A 20953-nucleotide genomic window follows, 5' to 3' on the forward strand; every position below is an offset into this window, starting at 1 on the left:
AGGCTTGACACACTTTGGTGCAACACTCAGGCAGACACACTTATCCCCATCCCCGCCTTACAGACACAGGTCACGCAGCTACGGGGTCTGTGCTCCTCAAATCCTGTGGTTCCATTATCTCATTTTCTAATTTGTTTTTATGATGTCATGACTTCTACTTTTATAGCTCATTTCCCATTTGTAACGCCTTAGTTTGGGTGCCTGCTGTAGCACATAAGGAAGTATCTTAAAGGTCTTTTTATGGTGTCCTGAAAGTAGGAGTTTCCTGAGTCCAAGTATTTAATATTTAACTAAGCAAAATATGTCATAAAGAAGCTGTAAAATGTCTTTGGAATATACTTACAAAACCCATCATTTCTTGAGAAGACAGAGCTCAAGCGTCCCTGGGAACTGCTTTTTGGAGCCACAGAAGCTCCCTTTCATGGCCTCATGGATTCACGCTTGGGGCCTGAGGCAGGCTGAGGCTGCCATGCAAACAAGGTCTACTATCTGAGCTAAGGGTGTTTATAAAACTTTAAACTAGGACTTCAACATATAAAGATACTGTTTCTCCAAATGCTTGAAGTCTAGCCCAGCAGCCCGACCTACCCAGGGAAAGTGGAGAGAAGCGAGGTTCTCCTCTGGCGGCCACAGGGCCAGGCCCTCGTGGGCTTTGCTGTCGGGTAGAAGGCAGCTTTTTCCACCCCAGTTTGGGAAATGCTGAGATAACTGAGTTTACTGAAGCTCTTCAGAACCTTTATGAGGCTTACATGCATTTGTGATGTTTCCCAAATCTATTTGACTGCTAACTCCTTTCTCTCAAAGGATCAATTAACATCTTGTTCAACTAATAGTTTGGTGGGTTGTTGCTGTAAGAGACTCATTTACCTTATGAGGGTTTTTTTTTTTAAGTTAGTGGTTGGAAACAGAATTCATTCCCCCTTAGAAAATAATCACATGCCCACTCCAAAAAAAGAAAAAAGAAATAAAAGTCACCTGTAATGTAGCTGAAAGAGCACAATGGGAAAATGAATTCCATTTCAACCTGAACAGGATGCCACAGGCCTTTTCTTTTTCCAGGTTCCTTAGGATCACCGTTCCTGGTCTCAGCTGAGCCTTTGACTGGGACATGTGAGGGTTACTGTGGTGGCCCCGCCTAGTGGGACAGGTGCTACTACACAGGGATTTAGAAAACAGTTGAGTAGTTTCTAGAAGGGGAACTGTCATGGCTGTCCTCTCACTTTAAATTTTCATAATGAATTAATTTTTTACATCCAAGAAGTTTAGGAATGGGCCCTGGCTGGTTTGGCTCATTGGATTGGGCACCAGCATGAGAACCAAGGGGGTTGCCAGTTGGATTCCCAGTCAGGGCACATGCCTGGGCTGTGGGCCAGGTCCCCAGGAGGGGGTGCGTGAGAGGCAGCCACACATTGATGTTTCTCTCCCTCTTCCTCCCTGCCTTCCCCTCTCTAAAAAATAAATTAAAAAAAAATTTTTAAGAAAAGTTCAGGAATGGGTTGGAATTCACTGAAGCCAAGTCCTAGTTTTTTCCATCTGAGAAAATGGTAGGAGAGTGTTTCCCAAAGCCATAAAGAACATTTTACATGCTACTCATACAGCTCAGAAGGAAATCAGCCAAAGCGAGTGTCTGCTGAGTCCCTTCAGTATGGAACACAGATATTTATACACAGGATCCCTTAAGAAAAACCAATACCTTTATTTTTCTTCAATATATAGTTAGAAAATAGGTCTGAGAAGAGGTTTTGTGAAATAGACCAGAGAATTATATATAATAAAGTCGAGAATTCCAGATCAGCAAAACAAAGTGCGCAGACGAATTGCTCTTCCTCTCGCTCTTCCTCGAGGACCCAGGGCCTAGGCCCGCCCCAACAGCGGGGCGGCGAGCTCCTGGATGGCTTTTGCGTTCAGCTGAGGGATGGTGCTGATCTTCAGGAGTTTGCTGCTTGCATACTTATTCTTGATGGCCTGCAGAAGTCACGTGTGGTTACGGCTACGTCGGACCCCGCTCCCTTTCCCTTTACACCTTGTTCCTAGTCTAACTTACGAGTACTGACGGGCCAGACCCACAACTTGCAGATGGCAGGCTGATACAGTCACAGAAGCTGACAAGCACTCTGGGTTCAGACTATGTTGTACCTGACAATTCCCTTCCTTGCCTAGTAATGGAGAAAGCCCAGCTTGTAGTACAGGCGATGTGGAGCCAGAAGATTTTCAGGTCCGAGGAGCAGGCTTTTTCTCCTAAGCTACCAGAAGGGTGGGAGGTAGAGGCTGCGTTTATTATAGCTAAGTGCCGTCAGGACACAACAGGCTTGCCGGGACCGGCAGTGGACTGGCAATGAAAGTGAGTGGCAACCTGTGCTTATTAGCAAAGCCCAGACCCTCAGGACTGAAGCACATCACACTTCCAAGGTGAGCCAAATCGGGATGGGAGGGTGCTTTGTACAAGTGCCTTGCTCTTCGTTAGCAGACCCTTGCTCAGCTCTGATGTTCAGTGTCCCATGGGCGCAGAACAGCACCCAACCTCCTCTGGCTCCTTGTCAGGTAGGCAGCACAGGACCCTTCCTGAATGGGCTTCTTGCCCCCACTTCTTCACCATGCTTGCTATGCAGGTGCCTTTCAGCCACTGTCCGGAAAGATCCTGGACACAGGCCCTGAGTAACGTCACCTGAATGCCCAAGCCTGCAGGGTGGGCAGGTGTGGATAACTCCCTTGGGCTGCTTGTTGTGGGGCTGACTAATCTGAGCCTGGACGGCGTTAGCCTATCCACCTTGTTTTAAAGAGAGTCTGCTTTCAGACTTGGTCAGTATGCTCCATCCCTTGCTGTACGAGAAAATTACAGTTTGTGGTAAAATAAACTCACGCATGCCAATATCTTTCCATGAAAACACAAACACACAGAGACACTCGTACTCTCATATGCAAAACCTATAACCCAGTGCTTTTCACAGCTTAGGAAAGTACTTACGATGAATTTCGTTAGGTTTTCATTTACTCTCACCACATTTTTGGCCATGTGCTGCATGACTTCCCACACCTCGTTCTCCGTGTAGCCAGTGTAATACTGCTGCTTTAAGTTCTGGAGCACCATGCAAAGAGAAGGGGTGGGATAAAGCCTTCACTTCTTTAGAAGAGCCCCTCTTACACATGCTGACACTACTTATGTAGAAGCTATAAAACAACAGTCTTACCTCCTGGAAATTCAATCACAACCCTAGTGACTACTGGGTATGAGCAAAGCAGCCATTTACTACTGGGTAAATGCGGAGGACGCCGACTCTGAGCAGGGTTAAATCAAGATGCTATGCAGCTCTCAGCTAAACCAAGTGCCAAACTTCCCCCACTATTATTTTTAAAAGAAGGTTACATGGGTTAAGTAGGGTACTTCACGTAACAAAGCTTTCATGCTTCTCTCTCGCCACACTGAAAGGGGATGGAAAGTGGGACAGAGAAATGCCCCCTTCACAATTATGGCAGAGACCTGGGACTAATACATGCCATACGTCCTCCCATCAAGGTCCAAATGACAGGGATGATGGGGGGCTTGATAGCCCAGAATTATGACAAAAAGTAGGCCGCAGGAAGCAATCTAATCCACCGAATCCAGAGGAGCTGCGCGGATTCTCTCGCTGGGCCCTGCACAGTTAAGCCCTGGAGAGAACAGAGAGCAGGCAGAGGCCCAGGCTCGTGGCCGAGCCTCCAGAGAACAAAATTCAAGCAAAGGACAGTTGCTGACTGGAACCAAGACTTGTCATGTATGAAGATACGTAACCTGACTCGACTCCAGTTCTGTGATAAATTCTAAAACCTGAAGTACATCTCTTTCACATGTACAATATAATTGGGAAAATAAACCACAATTCATCTTAATCCTAAAACAGGTGAGCTCTGACTGGTGTGGCTCAATGGGTGGGGTCATCCTGCAAACATAAAGGTCACTGGTTGGGTTCCGGGTCAGGGCACAGGCCTCAGTTGCAGGCCAGGTCCCTGGTTGGGGGTGTGGGAGAGGCAACCACACGTGGATGTTTCTCTTGCATATCAGTATTTCTCTCCCACTCTCTCCCTCCCTTCCCCTCTCTCTAAAAATAAAATTTAAAAAATCTTAAAAAAATAATTAAATAAATGTATTTTAAAAATAAAAAAATTAAAATTAAAAAAATAAAATAAAATAAATAATTAAATAAAATAGGTTTAACAGAAAAACTAAGAAATAAATTCCGAGGGAATGGGGAGACCTTCAGTGAACAAGTTTAGAGCCTAAGGAAGTGTGTCTGAGTCACAAAATTTGGCTAAAATGAGCCCCTGGCACCAGACCTATGTACCACACACATACCAGTCGCCTATCTGCCTCAAGCTTTTTATTTCAAAGATTTCAAATCTACAGAAAAACTGAAAGAATATAATGAACATCTTATATATCATTTGTGTAGATCTATCAGTTAGTGACATTTTGCCACTTTATCAGTATTTGCAACTCACTTTTAAATAGTGCAGTGAAAATTATATGTATATATATCCTCGTACCTAGTCACAACATCATCCTCACTAGATCATAAGAAACATTATCAACAACCCGTAATATCATCTAGTACATAGTCAGTATTCAAATTTCTCCCCTTTTTCCTAATCTGTTTCATAGATTTGTCCTTTTAGATCCAGGGTCCAGTCAAGGTACACGCAGTACATACTGGTTGTTGCGTCTCTAGTCTTTTTCAGTTTTAACACAACTTCTGCCAACTGCTGTGGCTCAGCTGCCTGGGTGTCATCCCACTAAGCTCGAGGCTGCCGGGTAAACTCCCCAGGCTGCTAGTTTGGTCTTGGGTTGGAGTGTGTACAAGAGACGACCAACCAGTATTTTTCCTCCCTCTCTATCTTCCTCACTTTCCCCTCCCTAAAAATAAATAAAATTCTTTTAAAATTTTTTCATTTTCTTGGCTTTAAATAATATCCGACTTTGCCCTGGCTGGTGTGGCTCGGTGGATTGAGTGCAGGCCTGCGAACCAAGGGATCAAGGTTCAATTCCTGGTCAGGGCGCATGCCTGGGTTGCAGGCCAGTTCCTAGCGGGGGACCCACGAGAGGCAACCATACATCGACATTTCTCTCCCTCTCTCCTTCCCCTCCCCTCTAAAGATAAATAAAATCTTAAAAAATAATAATAATAATATCCAATTTTTTGAAGACTCTAGGCCACTCTGCTTGGAGAACATTCCACGTTTTGGATTTGTCTGAGAGTTTTCCTGACGACTGGAGCCGTGTCAACACCTTGAGGGTGAATTCTACGTGGGGGACAACGTGTACTTTCTATTGCACCAGAAAGCAGGTCAAACCGGGAGGTCCCCCCACAGATGATGCCAAGCTCGATCACTGGGGTAAAGTGGTAACTAGCTGACCTTTCCGTCACACAGTTAGTTTTTCTTCAGGGCTACTTGAGGTGGTATTTTGGGACAATGTGAATCTCGTTCCCAACATTATTTCATCTAATGACATTTGCATCAATTGACAAATTAAACTGGTTAATTTCTAACTCTGCCATTCTTTCTACTTTAATCAGCTGGCATTTGACTGATTAGAAAAAAGCCCCCCACCCCATTCTTTCCTTCTCTCCCTTCCTTCCTTCCTCATCATGACCTGTGGATTTTAAAAAATGAATTATAATCTATCGCTTTCACTGTTCTTTGTAATGCTAAGATTTAATCAATAAAAGCCTTTTCAAGTGAGTTCTTGTTTCCTTTTGATGTGACGCTGATACATGCATCTTTGGTTGCTGTCTGCTACAACTTGGTCTAGGCTCACCTCGAACTCCCCTGCCATGGCCCCGAAATCAGCTGTTTCGCAGAGGAGCTGGGGTCGTATCCAATTGTGGGTACCAGGTGTGTTGGTACTGGGTGGTCATTGTTTTGTTCCTCGGCCCTTTCATTATGCATTTACTGACAATTCCCCAAAACATTTAATATTATAGGGTTTTCTCTTTCGTTTTTAATTGTCTACAATATTTTATCTTTCTTTTTACACTGAAAATTTGTCCTTAATAACATTATTTATTTATTTTATCCTAAAAAATACATAAATAGTTTCAGAATTACAAAAGATTAACAATAAACCTCCTAAGTAAACTTTGTTAGCTTTTTGGTCCTTTGTTTTTTCTAACTTCAAGGTTAGAATGTTGTGTTCAGAAGTTACTTGAATTAATTTTCCCCTATGTTCTGTTGCGACTTGATACATAATGTCTCTTTTCTCTACATCTCTGTTTTCCAACTTGATACATAATGACATTGTCTTTGCTTAATTCCATTTCAGGGTTTGCAAAAAAACATCCCTATTGTTCAAAAGTCAAAAAAGTTACATTATATTGTATACAAGTTAACGAAAATTCAAACCAGCAGCCCTGCTCCATCCTCTGTTCCCACCTAACCTCACAGGAAACCATTTACAGTAGTTTCTGGTCTATTTCCTCTGTTTTTGAAAAATTAGCAAACACGTAAACACAAAAACGTATACTCTCTTATTTCCCTTCTTTCTTACATAAAATGCACGCTGTGTGCACCTGAATAGAAGCAGCAGCTCCACCATGGTGCCTTGGTAATCTCACATGTATCCACACTGGCCGTGCAGGCCAGGGCCCGAACCAGGGCTTATCTGTCTCGGCAAAACGCTGTGATCCTCCCGGGACCCGAGGGGATGGTCGACTTAGAGGGAGCTGCCCCCAGACCCGCTCCCACTCACGTTCTGCCTCATTGGGAGGCTGTTAGGAGACCATTTCTCACCCCCTCCTGGGTTCTAAAGAGGCTTTTGCTCTGCTGAAGCCTCAGGGCTCAGCTACAGAATATGCAGCTGCTTAGTAAGAACCTAGCACTGCTCGTGCACAAAACGGTACCCCATGCCCACACCGCAGTCATCCGGCCCCTTATTTCAGTGTTGTCCTCTCTGGCACGTGAGGCACGGAGCTAGCATCTGGCTCCCTGTACAAATCCAAAAGTGGCTCATTTTATCTGTACTGGCAAATCTGTCTGGCCCTGGCCTTGCTTTGTTTTGTGTGCTTCATGACTTGCTTGTTTCACTTAATACAATATCCCAGAAATCTTAGCATATCAGTTCTTAGTGGCTTTCCTCATTCTTTATAACTCTATAATGTATTGTGTACCATGATCACCTACTCTCCATCTGATTGTTCCCAGCAGCTTTCTTTGGGGCCTTTGGACTTTAGCAATTGCTTAAGGATAGTGTTGTGAAAATGCTAACCCCTTCTCTATCCAGAGGACCTAAAATATGACCTAATTTCTTCTTAAATCCAACACTCACCCATTTTCCTTGGCCTAGAACCTTCTGGGACAGGCAGGAAGCAGCCGCCGCCACCTTGGAAGGGTGGAAATGCACCATGTCGTAGTCAATGAGCGTCAGCTCCATCAGGTATTTGGCTAAAGTGTGCTGTTCAACATCTACCTGTGAAAGAAGAGCCAGGGACAGTAAGAAGCACAGCAAAATTCTTATCGTGAAAATTCTGGGTGAAGAAGGCCCAGGAACTCAAATCCATGTAATTCATTTTTCCTTCCCAGAAACTGCTCTATTCCACAGTCTGTTATAATAGAGACCAGGAGGTCTTTTATTGTCAGAACCGATGAGGTAAGTATTAGGACTTACCTAAAAAGACGTTCCCTATAAATTCATAAGCTTCTTTTTAAACAGATTAATGTTTCTGAGTGAGACAACAAGCAACGAAATCAAGTTTCTCACAGAACTGGAGGCACTTACCTCCCCGGCTTTCGATGCCCGCCTTAAGAAATGTAGCGGCAAAGGCCGGCCCAACTCAAATTTCAGTTCTTTCAAAATTAGAGCTTCCATTTCTCGGATTTGGGCACCGGTATACGCGTTATCTGTGATGTAAACGAAGTCTTCAATATTTGGAGAAAACATCTCCTCATACTTGGAAGCCAAGAGCAAAGCTGTAATCCCAACCAGTTGAAGCTTCTTGCGAGAGACTGGCTGAACCTAGTTGGAGAAGAATGTGTCAAAGTCGCATCTAATACCTAACAAGACCGAGAATCTGGGCGGAAGAGAACGGGAGGGAACCAAGTCCCAGAGACGTGCACGTCGACTCTGCTCACACGGGAAACCTAACTGCTAACAGCAATACTACCACAGCTGTCTGTTACTGCACTCGCTATTGTGCCAGGAACAATGCGAAGATTCCAACAATCCTCTCATCAAATCATCACAAAAACCGCAGGAATTACCTATTTCCCCCCCTTGCGAACTGACGGCCTGCGCAAAGGCTCAGACAGCAGCCCGAGATCACTCCGTCGCTGTGGCCGTTCCGCGCCCGCTATCCTGGTCGGAGTGTCTGGGAAGCCCCTACGTGGCACACGACGTGGTCTGAGTCAGGAGGCCACGCCAAAAGGCAGGGGTTTAAGGACGTCTGGAGACAAAGCCGAGGGTTCACAAATGTTTCCTTAATCCTCTCCAAAGGTGCATTTATTAGTCACTGAAGAATCTTTCAAAGGTGCTTCAGAGTCAATGAAAATCTCAGTCAAGAGTGTAAATGTTGCCATTAATTTCCTTTTTAAGAAAAGCTACTTTGCTTTTCTTGCTTCAACTCTAATTGTTGAAAATCTACCTCCCAAAAAAGACTATATAATGTAAACCACTTGTACAATAAAACCCACCAAATCTATGGCTTCTTAGGATTTTGTGGTATCTCAGGGTCATTATTATAAACACAGTTATTGTATTCTTTGTACTTGACCTAAATCTGTATCATAAATGTTGACTTCAAATAAGTCAATCCAATTTGCAAGGCTGTTGCTTGGTAGGTAACACACCAATGGTTTATGGCAGGAATTTCTCCTAAGTGGTTGGTGTTTTGCATTTTACTGATCGATAAATATTTTGATGATCACTTCTGCCTCTCAGCTTAATTTCTTACATTCCTCTTTGCTTGAGACTTCACATTCTGGTCCACTCCCACACACACCCTTTTTTTTAAAATACACTAAGAACACTGGATTACACTCCCCTTTAAAAAAAAGTTCCGCCTCCTCCCACTTCTATCGTGATTCAATGCCACAGCTGGCTGGAACCTGTTTAGTTCTCTAGACCAACTCCTCACTTTTCAGAGGAAACTTAACAGCAGAGAACACCAAGCTACAGACACCATGCAAGCAGGCCAGCAAAGCCAGCATCTGAAGGCACCACAGGCTCCAGACTGACTTGCAGACCATCTGCTGGTGTATTTCCTCTGATGAAGGACTGTGGCGATGCCGCAATTCCCTGAGCGCTTTTCGGCAGCCGACCCAACAAAAATGCCCGCATTGGTCAGCATCATCAGAGGTTTGACACACTTGGACCGCCTCCCATCCCAGAACCTAAATTCTTTGGCGTCTCATAAATTGGCTTTTCATCTTTTCTCCAGAGCTACCACATCTCGGCACTGCGAAAGCACAGTGCTCTGTGAACCACTGGTACAAAGTCCCTGAAGTCGCACTTACCTGTAAAAATCGATCCATAATGGCGATGCACATGTACAGGGTTTCCTGCAGCAGCCTAAACTTGGAATGGACTTGCACCAGCCAGTCCACCAGAATGGCACGCATACGTCCGTTTACATCTCTTCCATCTAAGAAATGTGGATTTATGGACTGCAGAACCTGTGGGTAGAATAAAAGTTTCAAAAGCTGACCTCGTTTCCTTTCCAGCTGTGGGGTACGCCCCATACTGTTTACACAACAAAACCGCCAAAGACCACGCACCTCTAGCTGCCTTAGGTACTGGTAGATATCCTTGACGTAGTCGCTGCAGAGCTGAGGGTTCTCCCAGTCTTCAGTATCGATGTCCTCGATTTTGCACAGCAAGGCGTCGGAGAAAGCTTGACAGAGGCTCTCTTCCTTCATGGCGTGGGAGAAGGACCCTACCTCAGGAGCTATCCTCAGGCGTGGGAGAAGGACCCTACCAGACAAATGAAAGTGCACGTGTCACCCCCTCAGGAGCAGCCTTCGTCACAAACACATGCAGAGCCCACTGGTTCAAAAGTACCATATGCATTTTTGAAATACGTTAAAGCCAAAACAAATACATTTCAGAGAATTGGTGAATAATTCACAACATAGTAGATGTTTTTAGAGACCTACTCCTTTGTTTAAAACTCTCTGATTACACTCAGAGTGAACACTGCAGCCTTCATGCCACCTGCGGGCCCTGCACCCCCTTCCCCTGCTGCCCCGCCCGCAGCCTCTCCCCCTTCGCTTTCTCCAGCCTACTGGCCTCCCCCCTCGCCAACAGGGTCCCCCTTCCCAGACACGCCTGTCCCTGTATTCACATGGGTAATTCCCTCGCCTTCAAGTTCTGTTTCAATGTCACCTTCTCAGTGAGGTCCATCCAGACGTGTATTTAAAATGACCACCTGCTTTCCACTCCTCCCCACCGCATATTTCACTTCTGTTTTCCCCCATATAATCAATCTATAGCCTTCTAACAGAATTTACATATGTATGGTGTGTATTACTGTCTATCTCTGCTAGCATGTAAGCTCTGTAAGCTTACATTTATTTAGGTCTACTAAGTATCTCGAATGTCTATATCATCCCTAACACACAGCAGGTGCTCGACAAATATTTACGGGAAGAGACTTCGACACCTGGGTTTAGAGGGTCCTGGAGCTGACAGTTCATTTTAGCAGGAGCCTTTTCTACAAGTGGGATGTCTTCGTCTCACCAACTGATTTATTCTAAGCTGAGCAAATGTCCGGCAACTAAAAGGCAGGAAAGCGCACCCAGCCTCTGAATGAAACAGGAGGAAGGGGAGAAGGCAAGCAAGCGCACGCTCAGTGATTGTTTCCTCACGCTGACGGTGAGTATTTATCGAAAAAAACACACATTAGAAATATATTAAAACAAGTGTTTAGTAATGAAGTATAAATAAATCATTACTTTTTAAAAGAATGAGAGGTACTTCTCAAAGCAAAACCTAACAGAACTGCTAGGCTATAAAGAATATGTGTTAAAGTAACAGAATATAGTAAGAGAAGACTGTATAATAAACAATTTTGATTTATATTCAAGCTCAACAATTAGTTTCCAATCTTTGAGGAGGATAAAATAACAACAAAATACGCATAGCATTTCAAACAGCCCTTCCCTCTTAAATTAGTTATGAAACTGAGGAAGGGCCAGGAGAACAAGAGGTATACTGGTAGGCATGCAACTTATTCAGGAATTTAAGAACCTCGAGGGGCTAGAATAAATACAAAAACGTCTCTTGGGGTACTGGGGAGAAACCTAGGGAAGGTTACCAGAGTGGGGAAGACCTTCAGGAAAGTGAGAAGGCAGAAGGTAGGCCGGTACAAAGTCCCAGGGGAAGCCAGGAGGCAAAGGCAAGTCCGGGGGCTCTGCAGTAATTCGGGACAGCAGGAGGGCGTGCACAAGGTATGCAAAGGTGTGCTGGAAAGGTGAGCGAGGAGTTTAGATTTCACCTTAAGGTAAGTGAACCCACTGAAGGAACTGAGCAAGATTGATGAGAATTTGATGTGCATTTTAATAAGCACATGTAGCTCCAGTTTAAGGTTACTTTTCAAGGGTAAGTGTTATCGCCCTCCCCAGGAAGGGCAGTCAGCCTCAGGAAGCTGGCTTAAGGAGGCAGAGGTTATCATCATGTGCAGCATTAGCACCTTGAAATGTTTACCTATGTCTCTTCAGAAGTACACCCGAGTTTTGCTATATCCAAAAACCACCGGGATAATACAAAGATAATTTCCTGGAAGCTTTCCTTTTGAACTCCAACATAATTATTCTAAAATCCTCTCTAAGATCCCACTCATCCATGTGGATGGTAGCCTAAGCCCTATGAACCAATGGTACAACCCTCTGCCCAGTGCCTGCTACACGCAAAATTTTAAAATGTATCAGCTAGTTAAGTGGCACAAACCTCTGAATGACAAAATCAGCCTGAAGAATAAATACCTTCAAGTGTGGGCTGTGAAGAGATAACTAAAACAATGAAACTGTGAGCCCTGCCTGGTGTGGCTCAGGGGACTGAGTACTGGCCTGCAAACCAAGGGTCGCTGGTTCAATTCCCAGTCAGGGCCCATGCCTGGGTTGCAGGCCAGGTCCCAGCTTGGGTGGGTGTGCAAGAGGCAACTGATCCATGTATTGCTCATGTATTGAGGTTTCCCTCTCTTTCTCACTCCCTTCTCTTCTCCCTAAAAATAAATAAAATCTTTTTAAAAAGAGAGAGAGAAACAATGAAGATGTGAGATTTTGCTGAACTTGAGAAACTTGTGTTTGATCAGGAGCAGTGGAGTGTAAGTAAAGGCCACGGAAGCTCTCCAAGTACTGACACTGAAGGAGTTGGGTCTGTCGAGAGAATGATGAATGCTGATAGGGAAATATACAGGTATTTACACAAGTCTTGATAAAACACGGAGTTCCTTTATTTACTAAATTTACAACGTTTATGTCATAAATCAATGTCAATTAAGTGCAACGAGGGAGGAGTTCGAGTAAGACTGCTGATTCTAATCAGCCCATGATTTGCAGCAGCGAGTGTGTACTTGTGAACACTCAGGCAACCATAACTGCAGAAAGGCAAAACTGGTTACTGCGACTAGCTTTAGGGAAGGTGTGGCGGAGTGGAATGAAATTTTGCGGGTATGGAGAGTAGTAAAAATGAGCTGACCTTTTTGGTTCTGTGCACTCTATATATTTCTGCACGGTCTTGCTTTTTTATGACTATATTTCTTGGGTATTTAAAAATGAAAGGCACTCTTTTTGATTTAATATGAACAGTTGTGCTTAATTCCCTTTCATACATACTTTTTGTATTAGGGAAAGTTAGGTCATAAAATATTCTTATGTTTGAAAATAATGACCATCCTTGAATTTAGTGTTAGAATCAAACCTGTAAATCTAAAATCTAACACGGACTTCTGGCTGCCACTCCCCAGTTCACTTCCAAGCTTGCATCTCTCTTTTACAGCCCATTACAGCACAGCAAGGCATGCTTTTACTCTGCCGTTCCCCACCTGGTTGGGAGCTACTTGAAGACAAAGTCAGTGGTTCATCAAACTTGTATCCCCAGTGCCCAGCAAACATGAGGCTGGTAAAAGGGTTTCTCCCTCCTTCAAACTACTCAGTGTTTGCCAAAGCTTCACTACTCTGCAAAACAAAACAAACAACACACTCTCTTCTCCAAAATTTGCAGGATAATAAGCTCCTGCAAATACCTGTGAATGGCTGAAACCCTTTCCAGGCCTCGGACTGAATCTCTGGTGACCCAGCTGCTTCACCTACTGCAAGACAGAAATCTGACCTCCAGTTTTGCAGAGAATAAGGTGAATTCGATTGATTAGTGGTCTGGGAACATCTGTGTTATCAGCTTTCCCTGTGCTCAACTGGCATTTTAAAAACCTGTAGGGACTGGCTGTAAGGAATAGCAATCACTGCAGTTGGAGCAGAGGACAGAGCAAAAGCCAGAGGGCTGACCAAAGATAGGTAAGCAGAGGGAGGAGCTGACCTGTTGGAGGCAGGGCTTCTCCTAAATTATGGACTTTTTTTTTTTTTTTCAGAGAAAAAGTGCATCTGAATTGGAAACAATCATTGTTCATCAATCCCTGATGTGTTCTGAAACTAGAAGCACATTTCAATCACAAATGATTTTTATTATGAAATGAGCTGTAGGTCCATAATTCTTCACCTGAAAAATAGTGGCCTCAGTTTTGCCAGGAAGCTAGAGAAAGGGGTCAGCCAAGAAGATGTGAGACCCTGGCTGGTGAAGCTCAGTGGATTGAGTACCGGCCTGTGAACCAAAAGGTCGCTGGCTTGGTTCCCAGCCAGGGCACATGCCTAGGTTGCAGGCCAGGTCCCTGGTAGGGGGCATATGAGAGGCAACTGATTGATGTATCTCTCACACATTGATGTTTCTCTCCCTCTCTTTCTCCCTCCCTTCCCCTCTCTCTAAAAATAAATAAAATCTTAAAAAAAAAAAAGGAAGGTATGGAGTACAGGGGACTCAAAGAGTGAATTTCTGAAGTAATTTCTCCTTTGTTTTGTTCACAATATTTTTGGTTCTTTTCTTTTTCTTTTGCCCTTTTTTTCTTCTCCAAATCAAACATGTACTATGGTGAAAAGTAAATATTTTAAGAAAGAAAATAAAACTCAATATAACTTGATGAATAACTACCATCAATATTTTACATGTAAACGCACAATTTTAAAAGCAAATTTGGGTTTTCACTGCATCATATTGAGTAATAATCCACTTTTTTCTAATGTAAGATGATTTTAACATCTTTAAGTATTCTATTAAAACATGGTATTTATAGCCCTGACTGGTGAGACTAAGTGGGTTGGGTGTCCTCCCACAAACCAAAGTGACGCCAAAAGGTTGCTGGTTCGATTCCCAGTCAGGGTACATGGTTAGAATGAGGGCCAGGTCCCCAGCTGGGGGAGTGTGAGAGGCAACAATTGATGTTTCTCTCCTTTTCTTTCTCCCTCCCTTCCCCTCTCTCTAAACATAAATTTAAAAAAATTTTAAAAATAATAAAACATGGTATTTATAGGACTTCATTGAATGGACTGGACTAATCTAATACATTTCTTTTATATAAGAAATATTCATTACAGCACTATTTAAACTAAACGTCCCAGACTGTTTCTCTGATCATTTTCTTAGGACAAATTTTTAAAAGCACACTTACTAGGTATGTAGAATAACCATCTGAAATATACTGCCAAATGGCCCTCCTGAAATGTGGGAAGAACCTCATTCAAAGAGGCACCCATAGAAAATGCTTCCTAATAATCAAGAGCCCAAGGTCTGAAAAGCTGCTTTGGGCTTGGCATTTAGGCCACAGGACACCTCCCAGCAGAGGCCCAGTGAAGGAAGCCCGACCTTGAGTATTTATTCTGTGCTTTAGTTCCTGATTTGAAACTCTCTCCTTCTTTCTTATGAGCAGCAACATCCTTGCCCTCAGCTCTTCTAAGCAGAAGCCCCCGAGTCTGTCCCGCTCCTTTAGGTGTTGCCAGTCCATTTCCCAGGGAATGTTGCTCTGCTACCTCAACACATCTAAAGCCAAACAAGACACCTTCCCCAGAGCTACCTTCCTCTCTTGATTAATATTTTTTATTAATTTGCCCTGGCTGGTGTAGGTCAGTGGATTGAGTGCAGGCCTGTGAAACAGAGGGTCACCGGTTCGATTCCCAGTCAAGGCCATGCCTGGGCTGCAGGCCAGTTCCCAGCAGGGGACACATGAAAGGCAACCACACTTTCTCTCCCACTCTTTCTCCTTCCCTTCCCCTCTCTCTAAAAAAATAAAATAAAATATTTAAAAAATATTTTTTATTAATTTATTCCTAAATGGTTTCTTGAATACTCAGTGCCTTAAGGGTTTCACTCCTTCACTCCAAGCAACATATCCAATAAACTTCTTCTGCATTCAAGATGTTACCTGTGAAAGCGGTCTGGTACATTCTAGAACATTTTTTTTTAAAGATTTTATTTATTTATATTTAGAGGGGAAGGGAAGGAGAGAGGGAGAGAAACATCAATGTATGGTTGCTTTTCATGCATCCCCTGCTGGGCACCGGCCTGCAAGCCAGGCATGTGCCCTGACTGGGAACTGAACCGCGATTGTCTGGTTCGCAGGCCCGCGCTCAATCCACTGAGCTACACTGGCCAGGACATTAAGAACATTTAATGCCGTCTCCTAGCACACCTCCTAACCACGGCCCTTCCATGGCCGCCCTGCACTCTTTCATCGCTTCTCCCCTCCATTTTTCAGCTCCCGCTCTGCCTTACAGCAGCGATTTTCAACCACTGTGCTATGAGAACGTTCGAAACATACAACACCTGACTACTCAGTCAGGGGCGCCACTGTCCTGTCCCCTAGATTGTTAAATTAAAAATTGACAGCGGCCAACACAGCAATAGCCATCTGGTATGAATGAATCAAAATTATATCTATACCTATTGTTTTGTCAGATTAGCAAAAAATAATTTTTTGTGCCACAGAGTTTTTAGTAATTAGTTTATGTGTCCCATGAGATGAAAAAGGTTATAAATTGCTGCCTTACTGGGTAACATCCAAATTCCAAGGCCTTCATATCCAACTGCAACCTCCTCCTAAATTTATAGGCTGCTTCCTCACTCAGACCTGACCCAGTTTAGATTTGTGGACTCCTTACCTGGAGGGCATGACTGTAGGCCTTTCCCACTTTGGTGCCTTAATTCTTGCTCCTGCTTCGTTCCCCTGAAAGGTGCTTTTTCCTGTCAGCTTCTCCCTGTCCTTACAATTGCCACTCATTCCATGAAGCTTCCCCTGACCACTGCATCCTGCAGTGTTCTCTCCCTGCCTCCGATGCCCTTTCCAAGGGACAGCACTTCCGCCAACCCCGGCAATCGGACATTCCATCAAATGCAGTGCCTACGACACCCAGCATCATTCCCTAGGATTGGTGCTTTAATTTTCAGGTATGTATGTCCCTTCTAAATAAACTTTATGAAGACAAGATGCCTTTTTCAGCCTTAATATAGCTGGATATGTATAGTAAGTGTTCAATGTATATATTTCTCAAATATAGCCAATGGTTTATTTGGAAAATTTTCATACAATTATATATATACACACACACACACATATATATATATTTGAGCTGGAAAAAGCAAAGTAGTTGTTGCATTTTCAGCACCTACAACAGTGCTAGTCTCGTAGTAATTACACGAATATATGTCATCTAGGAAGGAGACCATGCATGAACTTATACAGGGCGGAAGGGGAACAGGCAGAGTTGACCAGTCACACAGACTACAATGTATCAATACAGAATGTTGGTATTTCCTTGTTTTTACATGAGTGTGGGTTTCAGAATTGTGAGATTCCACAGCTTCATGGGCAAATTCATTCTTATGGTAGATTACTTTAATAAAACTTACCAAATTTCACTAGGAGATCACTACATTTATTTAGATATAATGGTAATTAATTTTGTTATTCAAGGTCATAAATATTGAGGCATCATCACTAAAAAAGTTGTATATATTCATCTTCCACAGTGTTGTTTCACAGTAGAATTCTAGCTACGAATGGTTTTCAAAAGTTGCAGTGTGGAAAAAGGCACCTTGCAGTCTAGCCAGAAATGGTCTACTTCATTAGGTAAGTTTGTTAATTCAGAGCTCCCTACCTTTGGAGCCAACATTTTCATCTGTACTGGTTTCACAGAAGCAACAGGTTTCAGCTGTTTGTTGGCATTTGTTGTTTTGGTGGGTTGGACAGGTACTTTCGTGTTCGGAGCTTTCTACAAGGAAAAAGAAATGTGAATAGGGCAAGACAGCAACGTCGCCCTCAGTGGGCACACGTACAGTCCTCACGTTTCTTACCTTAGCTACTTGTGTTGCTCTGGTTGTAACCCTATTTCCAATTTCTTCTAAAACTGCTCGACGGAGTGTCACATGACTCTTCGTTTTAGAATTAACTCCTGTGTCAATATTCTCTAAATCAGTGGACACCTAAAAAAAATAATAAAGAGCTGAGCCCTGGCTGGTGTGCCTCAGTGGATTGAGTGCCAGCCTGTGAACCAAAAGATCACTGGTTTGGTTCCCAGCCAGGGCACATGCCTGGGTTGCAGGCCAGATCCCAGGTAAGGGGTGTGGGAGAGGCTGTTATATCTCTCACACATTGATGTTTCTCTCCCTCTCTTTCTTCCTCCCTTCCCTCTCTCTAAAAATAAATAAAATCTTTAAAAAAAAAAAAGAGTTGAGACAACAGAAAATACCTGGTTGGTGTCAGATACCCACATTCAGAATTGCTTTAGGTAAGGTTAATATGCTGAGGTCTACTGGTAAGAGCAAAAAGGCACATTCCAGGAAGTCTAAAAACACTATTCGCACTTGATAACATCACTCTAAATTAGGCAGATCACTGATCTGTTACCTATAAAAAAATAATGCCACTCAGAGCTAAACAGACGTGATTATTTCCCGTATAGCACCATGTCACCTGCTACAGAGCCCTATATATTAAAGGCATGTACAGTACTTAAAAACTTTCCTTTACAGAGATTAGTAACAAGTGCAATTAAAACACAATATTAAACTGTTATAATGAGTCAGGCTTTTCAAAAACCAGATGTTTAAAACCTAAACTAGAGGGTTGCGGTTGGTTACAGATGGTTCATACACCAGAAGGTTGTGGATTTGATTCCCAGTCAGGGCACACACCTAGGTTTCCAGTTCAACCCCCATCAGCCAAGTATGGGCATATGGGAGGCAACCAATCAATGTCTCTCTCTCTCTTAAATCAGTAAAAATATACCCTCAGGGGAGGATTTAAAAAAAAAAAAACTAAACTAGCTTTGATTCTTTTTTTTAATTTTTAAAAAGATTTTATTTAAGCCCTGGCTGGTGTAGCTCAGTGGATTGAGCATGGGCCTGCGAACCAGAAAATCGCGGCTCGATTCCCAGCCAGGGCACATGCCTGAGTTGCAGCCCAGGTCCCTGCAGGCCAGTTCCCAGGAGGGGATGCACAAAAGGCAACCATACATTGATGTTTCTCTCCCTCTCTCCTTCCCTTCCCCTCTAAGGATAAATAAATAAAAATCTTTAAAAAAAAAGATTCTATTTATTTTTAGACAAAGGGGAAGGGTGGGAGAGGAAGAGAAACATCAATGTGTGGTTCCCTCTAGCATGCCCCCTACTGAGGACCTGGCCAGCAACCTAGGCAGGTGCCCTGGAGAGGGAGTCCAACCAGGGACCCTTTGGATGGGAAGGTCGGCGCTCAATCCACTGAGCCACACCAGCCAGGGCTAGCTTTGATTCTTATGCCATAATTGAAATAGTAAGTGCTTATGTAGACATGCTCTTGTAGAGATACAACCTTTAAAATGAGGTTACCATAGCATAGACTCTCTCATGTTAAGGATATTTAGAAAGGAAATAGTTTTTGTGGTTAAGGGTTTTACTCTCCAATTCAGATAAAGTTTGAATTGTATGAAATAAAACTAGTTGATCTTAGCCTGTTTTAGACAAAATGAGTTTAGGAAAAATAATTCATACTTAAAAAGTTCATTTTATTGTAGAAGTGAAAAGCATGTCATAGAAAAAAAAATAGCCCTATCCCTCAGAAACTGGAACTTCTAATCTTAAAGTGTCTCCCAACAGGGAATATAAATGAACCTACAGGGTAGAAAGAATTTGACTATGAAAGAACTTTTTGGAACAGATTAAACAAAAATTACTTGTCAGTTCGACTTAGGTACTCAAAAGGGTAGAAAGTAAAAACTGAATGTATTCAGTCACAGTGTTCAATTTTTCTGGCAGTAACTGCCAACTGTTAAAAGTGTTTGGAAGTTTAATGCTTACAGGGGAAGCCTGGTAATGTGATTAAATTTAAATCAGCTTTTTACACTAGTCTTAAAGCCAGGAGGTTGGAACTCAGGTGTGTTTTGACCCTCTATTTTTCAGCAAAGGAAAAGTAGATACAAGGGCAATTCAAGCCTGCAGGAAAAATATCCAAAATACCATCAACACTGATTTTTGCGACGATGAAATAAATGATCCAACATTCTGAACACTTTACTGATCACGGTATTTCTTCCCGTCCTTCTTCCCATCCCCACAACGGATCCCTTAGCTGGTAAGGAGTCTGAAAACAGAGAAAAGAAATCCCAAGAACCCTGTATCTAGGCAGCTAACAAATAACGAGCACTCAGGATCGTTTCCTGACTACTAGGCCCAGGCTCCAGAGGCTCGCTTTCCAGGAGTTCCCCCACCCCAGCGCAGAGACCCGCAGGGGCCGGGAACCGGAGATCGGAACCAAGGCCGGGAAAGGCCACAGGGGAAGCGGACAGCCGGAAGAAGGGAAAAGCAGCACCCGCTGTGACAAAGAAGCCGGAGAAGAAGAAGAGAGAAGCGAGCGGCGGCCGAGGGGACTGGGGTGGGAGTGGGGGAGGGCCGAGGCCCTTCGCCCAGGTCGGGGGTGGCCGGTTCACTCACTGTCGGGCGTCGGAGCAGCGCCATGAGGGACGGGGCAGGCAAGAGTGCCAGCCCAAGGAGAGACGAGGACTGCAGAGGGAGGGCACAGAGGTCCGCGGCGCCGTTAGGTAAGTGCTCCGAGCTGCACCGCTGGAAAAGTTCGGCTGCTGACTTGTTCCTGGATTCAAATACGGCGCCTCTTGCGCCCCTATTGGGCGGTTCTACGTACGGCGCGCTCTTCCCATTGGCTCAGAGGAGGTATTCGCGCATTCTGATTGGATAAAGTTTTCGGACCCGTTTGCCCTAACAACCGGTTGTTTTTGTGCCTTCTATCTTTTTTTAAAAAACCTTGACCTCCAAGATAAACAAAACTGAAGTGTCTCATTGCGAAAGCAGACATAGCACGCCTTCCCTGAATGTTGACAAGGCCTCAGCTACAGATCTTTATGTTTGTACTGGGTGGGCAGAAGTTGGTTCTAGGGAACACCCTGAAAATGCCATTTCTTCTTTATTCCTCTTCTGGAAATTTCAGTTGGAGTTTGGGTTGGTTTGGGTCGTGAACAGGCGCCTCTGGGTGGCTCAGAGCTGCACAGTACTTGGTGAGACTCAAACGTGTGCTAAAGAAGTGGGAATTGTGGCGTTCACTCAAAAGCTAAGATTCCCAGGAGAAGCAAAATAATGATATAATAGCACTATTCCTTGGTGCGTGTTATGGTCGGTGCTCAATAAATTCTCGTCGAATAAGTCATCCCGTGATATGCAGGACGCTTTAAAATGAAACAGAAGGTGTGATCCAGCCTTGGGCAGAAGGGTAAGAGGATCAGGTCAAGACATGGAAGGAAAAAGAGAACTGGAAAGGGGAGAAGGAAGAAGGAAGGAAAGGTCCAACACCCACAGTAAAGGTAGTGGAATGACTCCTGATAACAGGATCCATTTAAGAATTCGAGCAAGAATTCCTATCACGCGTATTCGGCTCTTTGAAAAACGGTTTACCTCTCTGTT

At 43.7% G+C, this 20953-nt stretch overlaps 1 protein-coding gene across 1 annotated transcript; it reads right to left on the reverse strand.

Annotated features, from left to right (window-relative positions):
* Window positions 1–1676: 1676 nt before the first annotated feature.
* CCNB2 (cyclin B2) lies at window positions 1677–20134 on the reverse strand. Its single transcript, XM_037151128.2, is given in 10 exon segments — window positions 1677–1965; window positions 2966–3076; window positions 7298–7438; window positions 7748–7984; window positions 9481–9639; window positions 9742–9882; window positions 9884–9937; window positions 17164–17277; window positions 17360–17488; window positions 19973–20134. Coding segments are annotated over 10 exon segments (1221 nt in total). The 5' UTR covers window positions 19997–20134; the 3' UTR covers window positions 1677–1854.
* Window positions 20135–20953: the final 819 nt, after the last annotated feature.

The sequence above is a fragment of the Artibeus jamaicensis genome, unplaced genomic scaffold (genome assembly GCF_021234435.1).
Source record: "Artibeus jamaicensis isolate MK-2021 breed Jamaican fruit bat unplaced genomic scaffold, CSHL_Jam_final contig_548, whole genome shotgun sequence".
Lineage (NCBI taxonomy): Eukaryota > Metazoa > Chordata > Mammalia > Chiroptera > Phyllostomidae > Artibeus > Artibeus jamaicensis.